The sequence below is a fragment of the Perissodus microlepis genome, chromosome 23 (genome assembly GCF_051167445.1).
Source record: "Perissodus microlepis isolate ML-2025 ecotype Zambia chromosome 23, ASM5116744v1, whole genome shotgun sequence".
In the NCBI taxonomy this organism is placed as follows: Eukaryota; Metazoa; Chordata; class Actinopteri; order Cichliformes; family Cichlidae; genus Perissodus; species Perissodus microlepis.
This window is the reverse complement of record NC_140482.1, coordinates 10,902,837-10,920,427: the sequence shown is the minus strand read 5'-3', so window position 1 is coordinate 10,920,427 and position 17,591 is coordinate 10,902,837. Positions and strand designations below refer to the sequence as shown.

The 17,591-nt window shown below is 39.1% G+C and overlaps 2 protein-coding genes across 4 annotated transcripts in view; one reads left to right on the top strand and one right to left on the bottom strand.

The window, feature by feature from the left end:
- LOC146360942 (gamma-aminobutyric acid receptor subunit alpha-5-like) overlaps positions 1–17,591 on the bottom strand; it is a 46,097-nt gene that overhangs the window by 7,272 nt on the left and 21,234 nt on the right. For both annotated transcript variants that reach the window (XM_084922342.1, XM_084922341.1), the window contains exons 7-9: positions 13,601–13,744; positions 3,493–3,645; positions 3,009–3,220 (exon numbers count right to left, since the gene is read on the bottom strand). In XM_084922342.1, the coding sequence (XP_084778468.1) occupies positions 3,009–3,220; positions 3,493–3,645; positions 13,601–13,744 (509 nt within the window). The remainder of the gene's footprint in view (positions 1–3,008; positions 3,221–3,492; positions 3,646–13,600; positions 13,745–17,591) is intronic.
- The window catches only part of LOC146360941 (gamma-aminobutyric acid receptor subunit beta-3-like), a 91,903-nt gene continuing 79,208 nt past the window's right edge, over positions 4,897–17,591 (top strand). The window contains exon 1 of one of the 2 annotated variants that reach the window (XM_084922338.1): positions 4,897–5,349. In XM_084922338.1, the coding sequence (XP_084778464.1) occupies positions 5,201–5,349 (149 nt within the window). In that variant the 5' untranslated portion in view covers positions 4,897–5,200. The remainder of the gene's footprint in view (positions 5,350–17,591) is intronic. The other variant, XM_084922337.1, reaches the window with a different exon arrangement.

Below are 17,591 nucleotides of genomic sequence, written 5' to 3'. Positions count from 1 at the left end.
AGCTCAAACTACTCCACTGTCATCCCGAGATATGTATGAAAGTGGTCGTCATACAGCTTCAACTCCTGGATCAAACCATGAAATTCTTCCTGGTGTTGCCTGATGAGAATTAGAGGAACCCAGAATCTCAGTTTCTTCCTTTTCTTGTTCAGAAACATCAGGAACAGCTTATCATTGCTTTATAATGATATAATTTTTTTCACAGTGCATGTGAAATGTGATCTGCCTGTTTATACAATACACAGCAAGTTTGGATCCAAAGAACTGGGAATTTCACTTTGGTGTTTTTGCAGTGTGTTCGGTGTGTAATGACCTTAAGACTGTTTAAAACCCTATAATACCATAGAGTAAGTAGTACTGTTTCTCAGATAAGCCTAGAGGCCTAGAGTAGAGTCACTGAATTTCTTCTGGATTTTTTTTATGGTATCATCTGACAAATAATCAAATAAATAACTGTGCTTCAGTTTTTTGGTCAGTGAAATTGTGTGGGCTCAAATTGTGGTCATAAATATTTTGTACTTGTAAATCAGTTTTGTATTTGTAAATTAGGATTCATATGTGTAAAAAGAATTTGTGTGTGCGTAAAAAGAATTTGTGTGTGTGTGTGTGTAAAACAGATTTGTATGTGTAAAAAGAATTTGTATGTGTGTAAAAAAGATTTGTGTGTGGACTTAGCCAAAAAATACGTGTGAAACTCTGCACTCAAGTTTCAAGTGCAAGTACGATTCGATAGCAGCTAGGTCCCCTAACTTTCAGTAGCTGTTGAAAGGATAAAGTTGTGGTATATCAGTGGTTAGAAATACTTTAGGATTAGTTTAACACAAAGTCAGGGCTGACCCGGGACCATGGCTATGAGTCACAGTGCGCAGCATGTGCTGCTAATGCTAAATGCTAACTAAAAGCCAAGGATCCAGAATTTGTTGCGCTGGCTGCTGAGCTCTGTGGGTTTTTGCAGCAGCTCTACCTGTACTAGATGCACCTGCTCCTTGTTGTTTCTATCTCGGACTTTATGTCCTCTACAAGAGTTTCTGTTTTTTTTGCTGGTTCTTCAAATATTCAATAAAAAGATGTATGCTCATTCATAACGAAGAAAGCTTTGTAACTATCCCCACTAGTGAAGACTGTCATTTCCACAATAAGTTTAGATAACCATTTCCCCCAGTCAGATAACAAAACATAACACAACAATATTGTTATTTCACATAATCAATCATTTTCAACACTTCCTTTGTTTCTTGTGGAATATGATACAAACCGGATTCCAAAAAAGTTGGGACACTAAACAAATTGTGAATAAAAACTGAATGCAATGATGTGGAGATGGCAAATGTCAATATTTTATTCAGAATAGAACATAAATCACAGAACAAAAGTTGAAACTGAGAAAATTTATCATTTTAAGGGAAAAATATGTTGATTCAAAATGTCATAGTGTCAACAAATCCCAAAAAAGTTGGGACAAGGCCATTTTTACCACTGTGTGGCATCTCCCCTTCTTCTTACAACACTCAACAGACGTCTGGGGACTGAGGAGACCAGTTTCTCAAGTTTAGAAATAGGAATGCTCTCCCATTCTTGTCTAATACAGGCCTCTAACTGTTCAATCGTCTTGGGCCTTCTTTGTCGCACCTTCCTCTTTATGATGCGCCAAATGTTCTCTATAGGTGAAAGATCTGGACTGCAGACTGGCCATTTCAGTACCCAGATCCTTCTCCTACGCAGCCATGATGTTGTGATTGATGCAGAATGTGGTCTGGCATTATCTTGTTGAAAAATGCAGGGTCTTCCCTGAAAGAGATGACGTCTGGATGGGAGCATATGTTGTTCTAGAACCTGAATATATATTTCTGCATTGATGGTGCCTTTCCAGACATGCAAGCTGCCCATGCCACACGCACTCATGCAACCCCATACCATCAGAGATGCAGGCTTCTGAACTGAGCGTTGATAACAACTTGGGTTGTCCTTGTCCTCTTTGGTCCGGATGACATGGCGTCCCACATTTCCAAAAAGAACTTCGAATCGTGACTCGTCTGACCACAGAACAGTCTTCCATTTGCCACACTCCATTTTAAATGATCCCTGGCCCAGTGAAAACGCCTGAGCTTGTGGATCTTGCTTAGAAATGGCTTCTTCTTTGCACTGTAGAGTTTCAGCTGGCAACGGCGGATGGCACGGTGGATTGTGTTCACTGACAATGGTTTCTGGAAGTATTCCTGAGCCCATTCTGTGATTTCCTTTGCAGTAGCATTCCTGTTTGTGGTACAGTGTCGTTTAAGGGCCCGGAAATCACGGGCATCCAGTATGGGTTTACGCCCTTGACCCTTACGCACAGAGATTGTTCCAGATTCTCTGAATCTTCGGATGATGTTCTGCACAGTTGATGATGATAACTGCAAAGTCTTTGCAATTTTTCGCTGGGTAACACCTTTCTGATATTGCTCCACTATCTTTCTGCGCAACACTGTGGGAATTGGTGATCCTCTACCCATCTTGGCTTCTGAGAGACACTGCCACTCTGAGAAGCTCTTTTTATACCCAATCATGTTGCCAATTAACCTAATTAGTGTTAATTGGTCTTCCAGCTCTTCGTTATGCTCAAATTTACTTTTTCCAGCCTCTTATTGCTACTTGTCCCAACTTTTTTGGGATTTGTTGACACCATGTAATTTTGAATCAACATATTTTTCCTTTGAAATGATACATTTTCTCGGATTAAACTTTTGATCTGTCATCTACGTTCTATTCTGAATAAAATATTGACATTTGCCATCTCCACATCATTGCATTCAGTTTTTATTCACAATTTGTTTAGTGTCCCAACTTTTTTGCAATCCGGTTTGTAATAACTTAGCTGATGCCTCAAATACACTGCCACACTTGTAGGCCCTGCAACCAACTGCTAATATTTCATAACCACAGGTCATAGCCAAGTTTGCGTTTTTGGTATTTCTGGATGATCTGAGGATAAACTCTTAAATGTGTATCAAAGTACCCACAAATTGTACCTTAGGGTGTTGTGCTTCCATAGCCTTCTTGCCATCCCAAGCCCAGCTCCTCTTGGTGAAGTAGTTCACTGTTGCGAACTCAATGAGGGCAGAAAAGACAAAAGCATAGCAGACGGCAATGAACCAGTCCATGGCTGTAGCATAGGCCACTTTGGGGAGCGAGTTCCTCGCACTGATGCTAAGGGTGGTCATGGTCAGCACAGTGGTCACCCCTGGGTGCAAACAAAGTTAAACATGACGATTTTAAATTTAGTTTTTATGAGCCGGCTGGAAACAAATGACAGACTGGCCTCACTCAGCGAAGGTGGGCACTTTAATAACTCCTAACTGTCAGCTTGTGCAGTGCTGCTGCTCAGTGAGCGACTGTTATTATTCTCCCTGGTATGAATGCGCATGATGGAAATATTACCCAGTTAAATAAGAAGTTTTTTACCTTTTTTTTTTTTTTTTTTTTAAGGATTAGTACGTAAGCAGCTTCACTCACCAAAAACAGTTCTGGCAGGAACTGACTCTCTGTTCAGCCAAAATGACACCTGGGACAGGATTACAGTCATGAAACATGGCATATACGTCTGGATGACAAAATATCCAATCTTCCTCTTCAGGAAGAAATGGGCCATCATCACTGTATACTGTCCTGAGGGGAAAGAAGCAAATAAAAAGGATATAAGGTTAGATAAGGACAACAAACAACAGCGTCCTAATAACAGAAATATCTACTTAAAGATGCGTTTTGAGAATAGAGGAATTATTAATGTGCGACTTGACCTCCTTACTGAACAAAAGATGTTTAGTCTACCGCATTGGGCATGTCTTTATTTTAGAACAAACTACCAGCAGTGTGATCAAAAAAACAAGTAAAATGGCTGCAATGGTGCTCAGTCACTGGATAAAAGGAATGAAAAGTGTCATTTGAGAAGCTCCCCTTCTTTCCACTATTCTACCATTAGACTAATGAAATAATCAGAGGTGTTGGAGACTGGTGAAAATGTGTAAAGAGAACATTTCAGTTAAACATAACAGCAAAATGAACCTGACTTCAGGTCTGTTATTAAAAGGAAAAATTAGCGTAAGTGGTGTTAATTACTGTGAGAACACGAGAATAGATTATTATGCAGTTAATGTCTGGGTTCAACAATGGGCCGTGACAGTGGGAGGTAAAAAGTGTGTTGAGAGGTGGGAAGTGGGAGGACAGAATACTCTGTTAAACAACAGAAGATTGCATTTGAGGGTTTTAAATAAAAATCGCCATTGCCAGCAGCAGTTTGTGACTGCAGGCGCTGGTAAACTATGAAAAATCGAATGACTGTATTCCATACACTGGGGCACACGTACACAAGCCGCTCTCTCTCTCCCTCACACACACACACACACACACACACACACACACACACACACACACACACACACACACACAGAGTAATACATGAGGCTTTCTCCAGGCACAATCGGATTTTTGAACCTCCCTAATCCCTGGTTACAATCTGCATCCTGCCATCAGTGAGCGCAAAGAGAGGGAGTTAAAAAGCGGGGGAGGGGGGTTGAGGGGGGTGCTGAGGCTTCCTGTCTTGGGATCCATTGCTGAGCTCCAAACCCCGCCCCTTTCCACCCTGCCAATCCAGGCTCTAACACACGTAGACACAGTCAAACACACATGAAGGATGATCTCTAGCTGTTGACACACACCTCAGCGCACGCTCTAAGCCACGGAGACGGACACTCATTGCTTCTAATCACTGGTGGGATGGAGGGGGGATAGCCGTGTAGATATATCTGCATACCTCTTTTTTTTCTTTTTATGTTGTTTTTCTTTCTTTCTTTTTATTTTTCTGGTACCTCCAACGCTCTTCATGGAACTGACTGGCTTGGGGAGGACAGAAAAAGCAATTCAGAAAGCGCGCTGAACTCATCAGCTGACATCAGCTTAAAACCGGGGGAAATTTCTCTATTTTGCAGCTGCCCTGTGCTGAGGGCGAACGGCTGCTACGCACACTTATCAACGTCACTGTCACTGCCATGCCTCGATCTGGAGTTCCCCAGCATGCTTAGTTCTCTCTTCTACCTAATCACTCAGGCCCTCTGATGCCTTCATGACTCCAGGCCACCTGGTTCACAACTACCCAGTCCACTTCTACACCTGCTGGAATCATCCAGACACATCCCTTGCAAAGGGTTACCTTTGCACTTGATGCATGGATCCTGAAAGGACCGGGGGCAAAGGAAAGAGGAAGACCATGCTCCTCTGGTGGATTTTACTTTTCTCCCAAGGATCTGTATTTCACAGTGTTTGTGGGGAACTCCCTTTTGTGTCAAGCAACAATGCAGCCATGCTGGTAAACTGGTGAGTTGGAGGGAAACTGTTTTGCCCTGTTTTGCCAAAGCTGTGTGCACAGCATTTAAAATGATTTATTATTCTCTGGAAAATGTCCTTCTAGATCATTTAACTTCTTAACACCCGGTAAGTCAGTGTCAATGCATCAAGTGTCAGGGTTAGACATAATGGGAGGGGTAGTGGTAGTGTTTTTATAGTACCTTAAAAGAAAAGTATTAAGATACAAACTAAAAAAACTGTTCATTAGATATTTGCTAGACATTAAGGCTAACACCAAGCCCATTCCTAACCCTAAATGGGTTACTGGTGACCAGATGGGTCTTCAGAGGTTCACAGGATATGGCGTTTTGTCCCAGCACTGACGTCGCAAAGGTTCCTGACAAGCCCTGAGGTCCCTGCAAACTGTAGACGTAACTGTTGCTAGAGTAAGCCTTATCTGCTTTTAGAGTCAGGGAGTTATTTAAGGAAAGTATCTGAGACGGAAGAAGCCGTGACCCTAAAGATGTCAGGTCTTTAAAGAAAAACTCCCTCACTTATCTCCACTTTCACATCCTCAAGGGGGAGTGCCTCAGATTAGTGTTGTAATTAAAGTCAAACACCATCCAGCATCTGACACACAAAACTTCATGAATACTGTTCATTAGCTACTTTTAGCTAGTCCCGTATTCACAAGGGGTCACAACATGTAGCGCCACACACTTGCTTTCGCAGATCTGTACACCAGATATCCTTCCTGACACAACCGAGAGACGTGTTTCCTCTCAGACTCAAACCAGGGATATCTGGCTTGCTAGGCAAATGTATAAGCCACTGTATTATGGAGCCACTCATTATCAATGTTCATTGTCAATAAATAGCTAATATTACTAAATGTAACTGCTTAGCGACCACCAGGTGGTCCCATCTGGAGTTATGGTTAGAGATCAAATTTGTTAAAGTTTTTTCTTGTCTGGAAAGGCCCAGTTGAAAAGCTTTTCACTGAAAAACTGTAATGCCAAAATGTATTCTTCTCTGAAAGTGTGTCCTTTTGCTTGTGGCTAAAAAAAAAACCCAAACCGTAACCCTAGGTGGACATGGCGAACGAGGTTAATCTTAAATCTCAAACTGTAACCCTGCATACAGTTAGACATAAAGGTTTTGACAGATGCAATGTTACAGGTTAGAACTGCATCTATAAAATTATTTGTTAACAAGACTGAAATGTTTTCATCCACTACTACTCTACATACTAACATGTTGGACCAAAGCCATTCAGTTGAGGCAATCAGATTTCCTTGTATTACTGTGGTCTTCAAACTTTTAGGACCATGTAACAGAACAACTGCTATATATATTTAAGAAAAGAAAATTTCAGAAAGTAGAACCTTTAATTCCCATCTGTCACTGCACCCTCAGTAACACCTGTTCACTGCATTCAATATTTCATTTAACACAATAGGGAAAAGTGCAAGATCAAAAACCAGAGCTCAGATCTGGCACATCTTAGAGTGTCATATTTGGTCTGTCAAAGTTATCAGTGAGAGAGTCAAAGATATAAACAGTAAATTAACCTTCTGGGCTGAATGTGACCCCAGAGCTCAAGCTCATCAGCAATCTCCACCACTGATTTGGGCAGTTTCCAGACAGGAGCTTTGAGCTGCATGAATGATTTACCGCCTTTGGTCCTGGAGATAAATGGAATTCTCGGATAATGTTTAGCTTTTTGTGGTAGCAGGCACGACACCAGATGGTGGCTCGATGATTTGGGTAATATCATTAGTACTATCAAATACAACATATGAACATAAATACTGTATCATAGTTATTATACTTAGAATATATATTGTTTATATCTGATCAGCCATATGAGAAGGAATCGGTTGGATTAATTTATCTCCAAAGGATTGGATGATGCGACATTCTTACAACTTCATTTGACAAGAAATTTAGATACTGTGCTATTTTGGTTTGCTCTGACTTTTTGCACACCCATGTGCACAGCCACATGGTCTACATCCAGCCTCAGCCCTCTATATGTTAGGTTGGGGGCTGGGTGGGTATATTTTAGAACAATTTTTGTGCAAGTACAATTGATTTGTTTATATTTGTTCAAAAACTCAAATCACTTACACCTGCTTTAGGGTTTTCTGGGTGGTGTTAGTGGCAGAAATATGCAACTAAGCAAACAAAAAATGATCCAAATGGAGATGCTTTAAACAAATTTTAATAGTTTGAAGTAGACCATTTACTAATTTTTGAAAATCACATAATTTAGCATGTGGCTAAACCTACACTAAACTCTAAGTCAAAAACAGGTTGCTAGTGACCTGGTGGATATTAACAGGTTAAGCACATAACTCAGTAATTGGCCCTAAATGTAAACACAGGTTTGTAAAGATCAGTGAAACAGCTTCAATGTACAGTGGATGAATTTCTCACCATTTTTTTCCTTTTACTGTAACTACATTACTGTGTCTTTAAACCAGGTTTCTAGAATCAGCTACACCGTAAAAAAAAAAAATCCAAAAAAAACAGTAATATTCCGGAAGCTGGGGCGCCAAAATAATACCATAAAATAACTTTCTCATGAAAATACAGTTATTTTCAGTAATGACAATACAGTTTGTTGCCCTAATTTTACATGGGATTTTGCCTTTTTCAAGTGCTTTTAAACATTAAATTAGGTACATTTTAATGTGATCAAACAATGAAATTACCTATAAACAAGGTCAATGAATGCGGCAATATGAATAATAATACTTAAATGTACAGAAATATACAGTTAACAGTTGGTTTAAATAGAAATAATGGATTGCATTCATATAGCGCTTTTTGAGACCATCAAAGTGCTTTACAATTCCACTTTATAATTCCCCTCTGGCCATCACCAGTAGGTGGTAGGTGAAGTGTCTTGCCCAAGGACACAACGAGTGTCCGGGCCGGGGATCGAACCGGCAATCTTCTGATTACAAGGCGAACTGCCAACTCTTGAGCCACAATTGCCCTAAATAACAATAATAATAATTATTATTTGATGTAAAAAAAGTTTATAAGAATCATTTTATTTTTTCCATAGCGTTACATTTGAATTAAACAGTTCAATCTTTCAAATAACGGACAAATATTTGTGAAATTATGATACATTTGTGAATGTATTTTAACAATCTAAATATGCATATGTACAGACAGATACATTTAAAAAACAAGAAAATTGTTTTATTACATTTACAGTGATTTTACGTTGATTTACATTTGAAATGTAAAATCACAGCCTATTTATGTATATTTAATGATATTCTAGAAGAACAGTACAAAACTGTAAAATACACAGTAACATACTTTTATATTACTTTTTTTTTTTACAGTGTAGTCAACCAAATGCTTTTCAGTGCAGCTGTTAGAGACTAGACTTATGTAACTCTTGGCTTCTTGCAAAAGTATTCACATTTGCAAGAAGCCACCATTTAACCTCTTCACATCCACCTGTCATAGGGTTAGAGCTGGGTTTGTTTTAACCAAATGCTAAGCTGTTGAAATTTTAAGATCTTACCTTTCAAATTAAGTGTCATCTACACTTTTGGGCTAAAATTGACCCTCAACCTAGTAGATCCTAGAAATAAACATGCAGTTACTCTGTGAGCTACTAGCTTCTACCATTAACTAGCACATTAATTAACATGTCAAACCATTCAGTCTCATAACCTACTAGCCAGGCAGTCATCAGTCCATTAACCAACAAGAGCTTTAGCCTTTCACTTAAACCACTCAGTCACCAAGCAAATATTTAAAGAGCTGTGGTACGCAAATAAAAAAAGGAGGGGAAATCCACACTTTTAATAACGGTTCTACTAGAAACTAGAGGAAAGTGTATTACAGTTTGGTTTTACATAAGAGTATTAAGCAGATGACTTTCAACACCCACACCGCACCCTACCAGCCCCACGTGTCAAAGTGAGGCCGTCCAATCTCAACATGCACAAAGGCCACACACAAACACACACACTTTTTTTTTTTTTACTCTAGCTTGGCAAAGACCTAAATTGTTATTATCATGATTATTTTTTCACTTAAATCGTTTCCTGTATAATCACCTTAAAGTAAAATGTCTCCTGTAAAAGCAACCCGGTTTAACGCTTCACCTTAAAGCCTAAAAACTTTAAAGTCCTAACCCCCACAATAAAGAAGTAACTTCTGGTCTCAGCTTATTGTCACAATGACCCTGCTGTGTGACTGTCACAGTGACGACATTTGATACAAAGATAAATATACAAATGCACACACCAGCAAACACACAGACACACCCAGCCAATCCCCTCACTGAGCTGTGATGTCATCTTCTTATGCAAAAGCTGATGGGTGGTTGGATGGGGGATTAACCCTAGGACTCAGGTCTCTCTCGATTTGTGTATGTGTGCATGTGCGCGCATGCTTCTATGTGTGTGCGTGTGTGCAGGGATAAGTGTTGTTTGACAGGGCTGTCCGAGCCTGTAGACAGCTGGTTGTGAGAGGGATAGGCTACTCTGCACTAGCCTCCACTCATTGACTCTTAACTACTGATAATGTTTCCCACATTTCCTCTCCACCTCGCAGCACATCCATTTCTCCCTACAGTGTTTATCTTCCCTAATCTAGAATTAGTTACATCACCTTAACTAATTCGTACCGTGCAACATAATTCACCTCAGTGCTAATGAAAAATACACAATGCAATGCTTGCACTATGTTCTGATTGAGGTTTCTTTATTTAATGAAAATAATAAATAATTAACAATTTTTAAGATTTTTTATAACTTAAAAAAAAGTTTTGAACAGTGGCACAGTTTTCATAATGTTTGTACACAACACAACATATTTGAAGTTGAACAATCAAAGTTAAATTAACCCAAAGTTGAATTTAACCTCTTAAATCTAGATGTTAAGGGGTTAAGAAAAAATATAGATTTGACTAATGAACTAATTACATTCTTATGTACCGTTCCTTTTTTAGAGAATTAAATGTAGTGCAATAATTTAATATAATCGTAATAAAATCTTTTTTAAAACTTTGTCAGTGATCCTTTGATGATGACTTCCTGAAGTCTGGAACCCGTGGCCAATCAGCAGAGAAAAGGTTTCCTGCTGAGGCTTTTACTGTAGCAGTGTTTAGTTGCTGCCTGCACAATAGTCCACCTTTTTTTTATATTTTTCAAAATCTCCTGGGTTACTTTTGTCAGCATGGTCTGGCTCATTGTTCATCTGTTCTCTGAGATTACATCCAGTTAACTTGACTGCACGTCGCTCAGTGTGTACAAGCACTGCTCAGTACACTTTTGTTTTGTCAAATCACCAACAAACACCTGTGACCTAGTGTCATAGCAAGCTATGCGTACCCCTGCATCAAATTGTCTCTACTTTATTCAGATTATGAGTCATTTTAGATCTTTTTTCCTTTTGTTTCTTCCCAGCTCTGCTGTATTTTCATCTGTCCAACAAGTTAGCGTGGCTAGCTAAACATAAATGTTTTGCATCTTGCAATCAATGCAGTGACTTCCACACTTGGTGCATCCTGTGGGGGTTTTTTGTCTTTCCCGTGGAAATGATCTTGCCAACATCTACCACTTTTGTCTTTTATGTATTTAAGGACCTGTTTCTGTTGACGAGCTCTCCAATGCTTTCTTTTTTTCTCAGCAAGAGCCGAACTGCTGATTTGACAAGTTTCTGCTCCCTTTCAGATATGTTTGTTTTCCAGTCTAAGGATAGAATATTCTCTTTGCCTTAAGAGGTCCTTCAACCTTTGCTTCAGTTCACAGAAACAACTTCCAAATGCAAATGCCACACTTGGAATCATCTCTGGACCTTTAACCTGCTTAACTTGTGAAAAAATACAGAAATAAGCCAGAGTCAACTCCCCAATAATATTTTAGCTCCAGAAAATAGGGCAGTTTGTATATAAATACAGCTGATGCAATATTTTTGTCCGAATCCTTAAATTAAAGCTAAACGTCGGCATTTCAGTTGCATATGTTTCATTAAATCTGCTCTGATGGTAAACAAATATGCTGACAAAGGTCTCTTCACCTGTAAAAAAGAGCTAACTCAGAATTATTACTTAAATAACAGATGGTACAAGTAGTTTATAACATCATATGGTTTTAATTGTTTTTGTACAGTAGTTGAGGTTTATGGACGAAGAGTGAATCCCGATAAAATGCTACAACAACTCTTTGCCCAGAATAACAACTGCAAGACGTGAATATGTGGATGAGTTTACAGAGCCTCCACCTTTTAATGAAAACATCAGCACCAGGTGTAGATAATGTATCAGATTATACGCTACTGTGCATAAGTCTTCTGCTACCCATCATTTCTTTATATTTTCCTTCAAATGAACTTGTATTTCTAAAGTGTTCTTGAATGATAGTTATTTCTTTGAACACTCTCCTCTTTCACTTGTTTTAAGGTCGGTCCTTGTACCTGATCATTCGCAGAGAAAACTTTTTTTGTTTAAACCACTGACCTATATGTCATTGAAGCATAAAAAACAACTAACACAAATAGAAACAGACGGGTCATCAGTGAACTCATTTTAAATGGTATGTTTGGGCTCTTTGTAAAAAGATGCTTTTCAAACACAAAGTGTTTGAAAATGCCAAATGTTACATCACGTACACTCGTACACTGTGTTTTGAGGAAACTAGACAAGTGTAGGACAAAAGAAGATGAACAAGACATGAATACCATCTGAAAGTCATGTCCTCACAGAATCAACATGGAAATTGGCCCATTTGCTGTTTGCCAGTGTCAAGGATAGCCTCAAGCCATTTTTGAGGAAAAGAAGGGCCAAACTTTACAAGAACTGGACCCAAAATTAGTTCAACGTGTCTTATGTTGTGATGAATCCAAGCAAATTTAAAGGTTTCAGTTGAACTTGTCATTATTATGTGTAATCAACATAATAGTGTAAGTGTAAGTGCCTACAGTCATCGATAAAACACACCGGACAAAAAAGCCCGAATAAAAAGCAGCCACTTGCTCCAAAGCAAGCAAGTGATATTGGGGATCTTCTCAATGATAGAATGATGAGCGCAGCAAAGTATTGTCAGATTTTCATCGACCAAGCAATACATTTAAAAAACATCTGATTGGCAACAGCTTTAATAAACACACAGTGGAACATGATCGGTCATGGATTGGCCTCCCCAGAGCCCCTATCTTAACACTAAGCAGAGTGGCATCATCATGACAGACAACAAACCAAAAACAGCCAACATCCAAAGATAAGCTTTGAATGTTCTTCAAGAGACCTATTCCTGAAGACTACTTAAAGAAAGCTAGCTTAAAATAGTTCAGGCTATGTTGAAGAATAAAGGCGCTCATACCAAATATTTGACATTTTCAACTTGTTGTTTTATGCATACTCTGTTTTTGCCTTATTCTGTATTTTCATTTATGTTTGCTAATATTTCAGTAAATCACTCTACTTATTTTCCCATTTTCCTGCCAAAAGATACATTTTATAGGTTGTTCAAAACAACCTAGTTCATAGGTACAGTTTTGATGCCACTGAATATTTACAGTTTTGTTGTGATGCTAGCTGAAGCGATGAAGCTAACATTAGCTTGCCATTGTATCACCACAGTTATGATGAAGAAATAAAGTTCCCATATTAAGTGTGGACATGTAGACAATGTTGTAATACTATGTTTGTATGAATACAATCTTCCACTAATAACCAGTACTCGAGTTAGAAACAGTAACTGCTAGCTTGTTGCGTAGCTAAACTGCATTAACACCAGCAACATATGTAAGTATCCTTATATGCCTACACAAATGGGCTAAACTAAGTTAAACTAAACTATTGGTTAAACTAAGCTTTACAAAACTCCTGTAATTTGTAGCACGATCAAGTAGGCAGTGTTGGATTTGTTGTGTGTGTTAATAATTAGAAAATTATTGAATATTTCTATCCTTATTAATGAGTGGTGTAGTGTTTGTCCCGTTGACAGCTTGTATTTGTGTTCGACGGTAATAGTTAAGTCATCCTATTTTTGTTTTAATTGTACTATGTATCCTATACAGTAACTGTCTACTGGGGCTCCAGTTCTTATATTGCTGTGTTACCTAATCTCTATTTTTTTCCCTAATATCACAAAATATTCCATCATTTGGGATTAAGTTGTATTACTTTTATCTCTGCCACAACTTATTTCACTAATCCATCCATTCTTAATACTTCGCTACTAGCAATACAAGCACACTGCTGTTAATATTATTACTACAGAGTTATTAAAATAGCACATACCCCTGCTTGTGTGTATATCCTCTGTGTTAGCACTTTGTCCAACAAGATGATACTGATTGAGTCTGGAGCCATCCTCTGCCACCACCACAGATTCTTTAGCTCCCTCAGTCCAAGTGTAGACGACTTCTGACACAGGATAGGCATCTGAGAGACAGACAGGAAAGATTATTCTGATTTAAGTGTTTTGCTCTTAATATAATAACATTCAAAGCGGAAGTGAAACCCTGTTTGTTTACAGCAGAGTAGATTATTAACATATTAGAGTGAGTTACAACCCTGTCATCACTCATTATGTGTAGCTCCCCGTGTGTGGAGCTGATGCAGAGCCTCTCTAGCACTTTTTGATTAGACTGCAGGCTTGAGGCCAAGAGTAGAATTTGTCTAGTATGTCTGTAAAATGTGTGTGTGTGTGTGCGCGTGTGTGTGTGTGTGTGTGTGTGTGTGTGTGGGGGCGGGGGGGGGGGGGGGGGGGGGGGCAGATTTTTTAGTCTATTTTTGTTTAAACCACACTTCTGGGTCAGGGGTGAGCTTCCCTGTCAGCAGCCGGACCCAGACGGAGTCAGATTAACCAAAATGTGTTGCATCACACTTGTGATGAAAACAGGGAGCAAACCGTGTAACATCTCTGGCTATTACACTGATTCATGTTGAATACTGCAGCATAGCTGGACATTGATCTATCATGGCCCTCTTTTAACACCCCCCCCAAAAAAACAAAAAAAAAACAAAACACAAAACAAAAAAGGAGGAGAAAAGAAAGAAAAGAAAAGAAAGAAAACAAAAACTTAATCATGGTCATGTCAAGATTTGGAAAAGATTGGCGAATACTATGGAAAGCATTTGAGAAGCAGAAAGTTTAAGGTGGGAGACAGGGAGAGGATTTATCTGCAGAGATGAAAAATAATGAGGGAGGAGGGCCCAATTACACTAGACGCCTTCATTTTGCATTTATTCTTTACTTTTGATGCTTTCCAAAGGCTGCATATTTCATACTGGGGACAGAAAGCAGTGATTAGTTCTTTGGCAGTGATAAACAACTTTTAAAGAGGCGTGCACGGTGAAATTGGTGCAGCCAAGTGTTGTTCCCTCATCGAGAGATTTCTGGAGGCATGAAAAAGACAATTATGCATATTAAATCTATTAATACAACACAAGAAGAGCTGAAATTACATTAAAACAACTTATTATGCTGACTATCACAAACACAACTGAAAGCCTGGCTTGTTCTTGCGTAACAGTAGGCCGGCAGATCACATCTTGACCCGAGTATTTCCATTCTAGGTGTTCACTTGGCAGATGGGTAGTGCTCCAGACTGTGTGTAGTGTTTAAAATTGGGCATGGTCAGGCCAAAGGCCGAGACCTTTAATTGGAGGGTAGTTAGATTGCGATAAGGGATTACTGGTGAATTTCATTAGGCAGAGGAAAAGCTAAACACTTTGGCAGGAAACACAGTGCACCTCTGCCAACTTCTAAACACTTTACGCTTAACGCTTTGCTGCTCTTTCCTTATGGGTGAAGCAAAAGCAGCTACAGCTCAGTCGGAGTCATAAATTACTGCAGTTCCACACACTCTAAGTGCAGCTGTCTGAATTATTAAAGAAAGTAAAAGCAGACAATTTCAAAAGGCAAAGTGTGTTTTCCCTTACAAGTTACTGACAAATCAATATTCAGTAGGGCATACACGTCAAATAAAAGCAATACTTGCCGCATACTGTAGTAACTGAGCATTTAAAGGTTGAGGAGCATGTTAATTCCATCAATTACGTTACTTAAGTTTATTTCTGGTGAAAACTAGTTGAAAATTCTCTGTAGCTGGATGCACAGGCTAGGCAGATATTATCAGCTCAGGCGTGGTGAGTTATCATACATGTAGGCTTTCTGTCTCATAAAGAGCTCCTTTATGGTTGTTTTAAAAAGATACTTGAATTGTTATGGAGTTAGCTAGCTAGATGTTTAACCTATTGGTTCTCACTGTCAGCTAGCCCATTTGTGCTGTCGTTGACTGTTTCAGCTATCACCTGCAGTACATATAAAGTATATAAGCAATACTATGCAAGAGCCTTGAGCAACCCGTTGTTCTACATATTTAGCTAGGGAAATGGGAAATAGGTGCAGCAATTTCTTGAAATGTACAGTATACAGCTTATAAGGTCTAAACAAGTTTGAAAGTCCACAGCTGATATCACCACCTTTATTCTTCAATATAGCCTAAAGTTCCTTAGACAAGATTTCTTGTAATTTCTTCAGGTAGTCTTCAGAAATAGTTCTCCAGGCTTCTCTGCTGCCTTTTCTTCTGTTCTCTGTCATGACGATCTCTGGGGAGGCCAATCCATCCTGATAGTGTTCTATTGTGTGTTCATCTATCCAATTATGCTGTTACTGCATTGACAGTGTGTTTGCGATCATTGTCATGCTGAAAACTGAAGCTGCTGCCAAACAGAAGCTTTCCAGGTGGTATAGCATGGTGGATCAAAATCTGATGGAACTGTTCTGTTCGCAATTGCATCAATTTTGGAAACATCCCCAACACCACTGCCTGAAATACAGCTCCAAACCATGAAAGAGGCTCCACCATGTTTTACAGATGATTGTAGACATGCACAGAGGTTAACTCTATCCTGTCAGAGTATAGCATCAAGTCAGTTAAACTTATGGGGATAAAGATCTGGTCAGTTAAGAGGGAGAGGGGGGTGTTAATCAGTTTAAATTGCTTTGGTGTTAATTAAATGAACCACTGGTGCACCAAAGCGGCAACAATGACACAACCCCCAAACAGGAATGATTTTACAGCTTGAGGCTACTGGCATTTTTTCCCGCCTCATTCTTTCTGACTGTTCACTAGTTTTTGATTTGACTAGGGTCGATTTCTCTATTGGTAGCATGAGATGATACCTGGACCCTACAGAGGTTGCACAGGTAGACAGGAAAGAACAATCCTAGTCATGAACGACCTTCACCATAAAACGACCACCCAATTACCTACTTTTTCAAAACATGAACGTTCCTCTCTGGCATTGTAGCCACCAAGCTGAGTAGGCACATGAGCCAACACATAAGCACAAGTCAGAAAGGCATTAGAAATACAAACAGAGGGCAAAAAGCACCAGCTCCTTGTTGATAGAGCAGTACAACCGGCCTCTAACATGAGGCAGACCAACTTGAGGACCAACTTGAATCTCATCTCTCCAGAATATTTTCATCTCGTTTATTTGCTGATGAAAGGGTCAGTACTTTTCATCATAGGTTTTTTTTCTCGTGCATTAGTTTTTAGTTAGTTATTGCCTTGTTTTGGTCTGAAAAAAGGTCCTTGATGAAAACTATGCCGGAAATTATTGGTTAACAAAATTATCACTGCTCGTGTAAATCATCTCTCTTTGTATTTGTTGCAACAATAAAAAAAGACTTTGATTTGCCATTAGGACCTGGCTGATCCTATTTCCATGTCTAACATAATTGATTGAATAATGAATTAAGTCGCCAATGTGTAAATGCACTTTGGCAGCACACCCATGGATCCTGAGGTCTGCATGCTTTACTTTACTTTGAGTGCTCTGATTTCCATTGACCAGCACTGGTGCTGAAATGTGGAACAAGGCTGATATTTAGCCTAGTCGATTTTTCCAATTTGATGCCTCCCCTTATTTGGTGTGAGATTTATTTGCACCATATGGCTTATGTGAGACCTGGCACCAACAAAAAGGAAGGAATTATTTTACCGCCTATATCTAGACAAGTATAGCAACATGTAGTCAGAAACTGTCGTGACTACAAAATATTGCTTGTGAAGTGTAATTATAGGTGTTTGAGTAAATGACAAGTAACATAATTTGAATGGTGGTGGCAGTCCAGAGGTCAGGGTCAAACTTTGGCTCAACAGGCTGTCATTACAGAGTAGGCGAAGTTGAGCTCTGATTGGTGGGATTACAGAAATAATTCAGAGATTCATATCTTAGAATATATAAAGGCTCAAAGAAGGAGAACAATCATAAA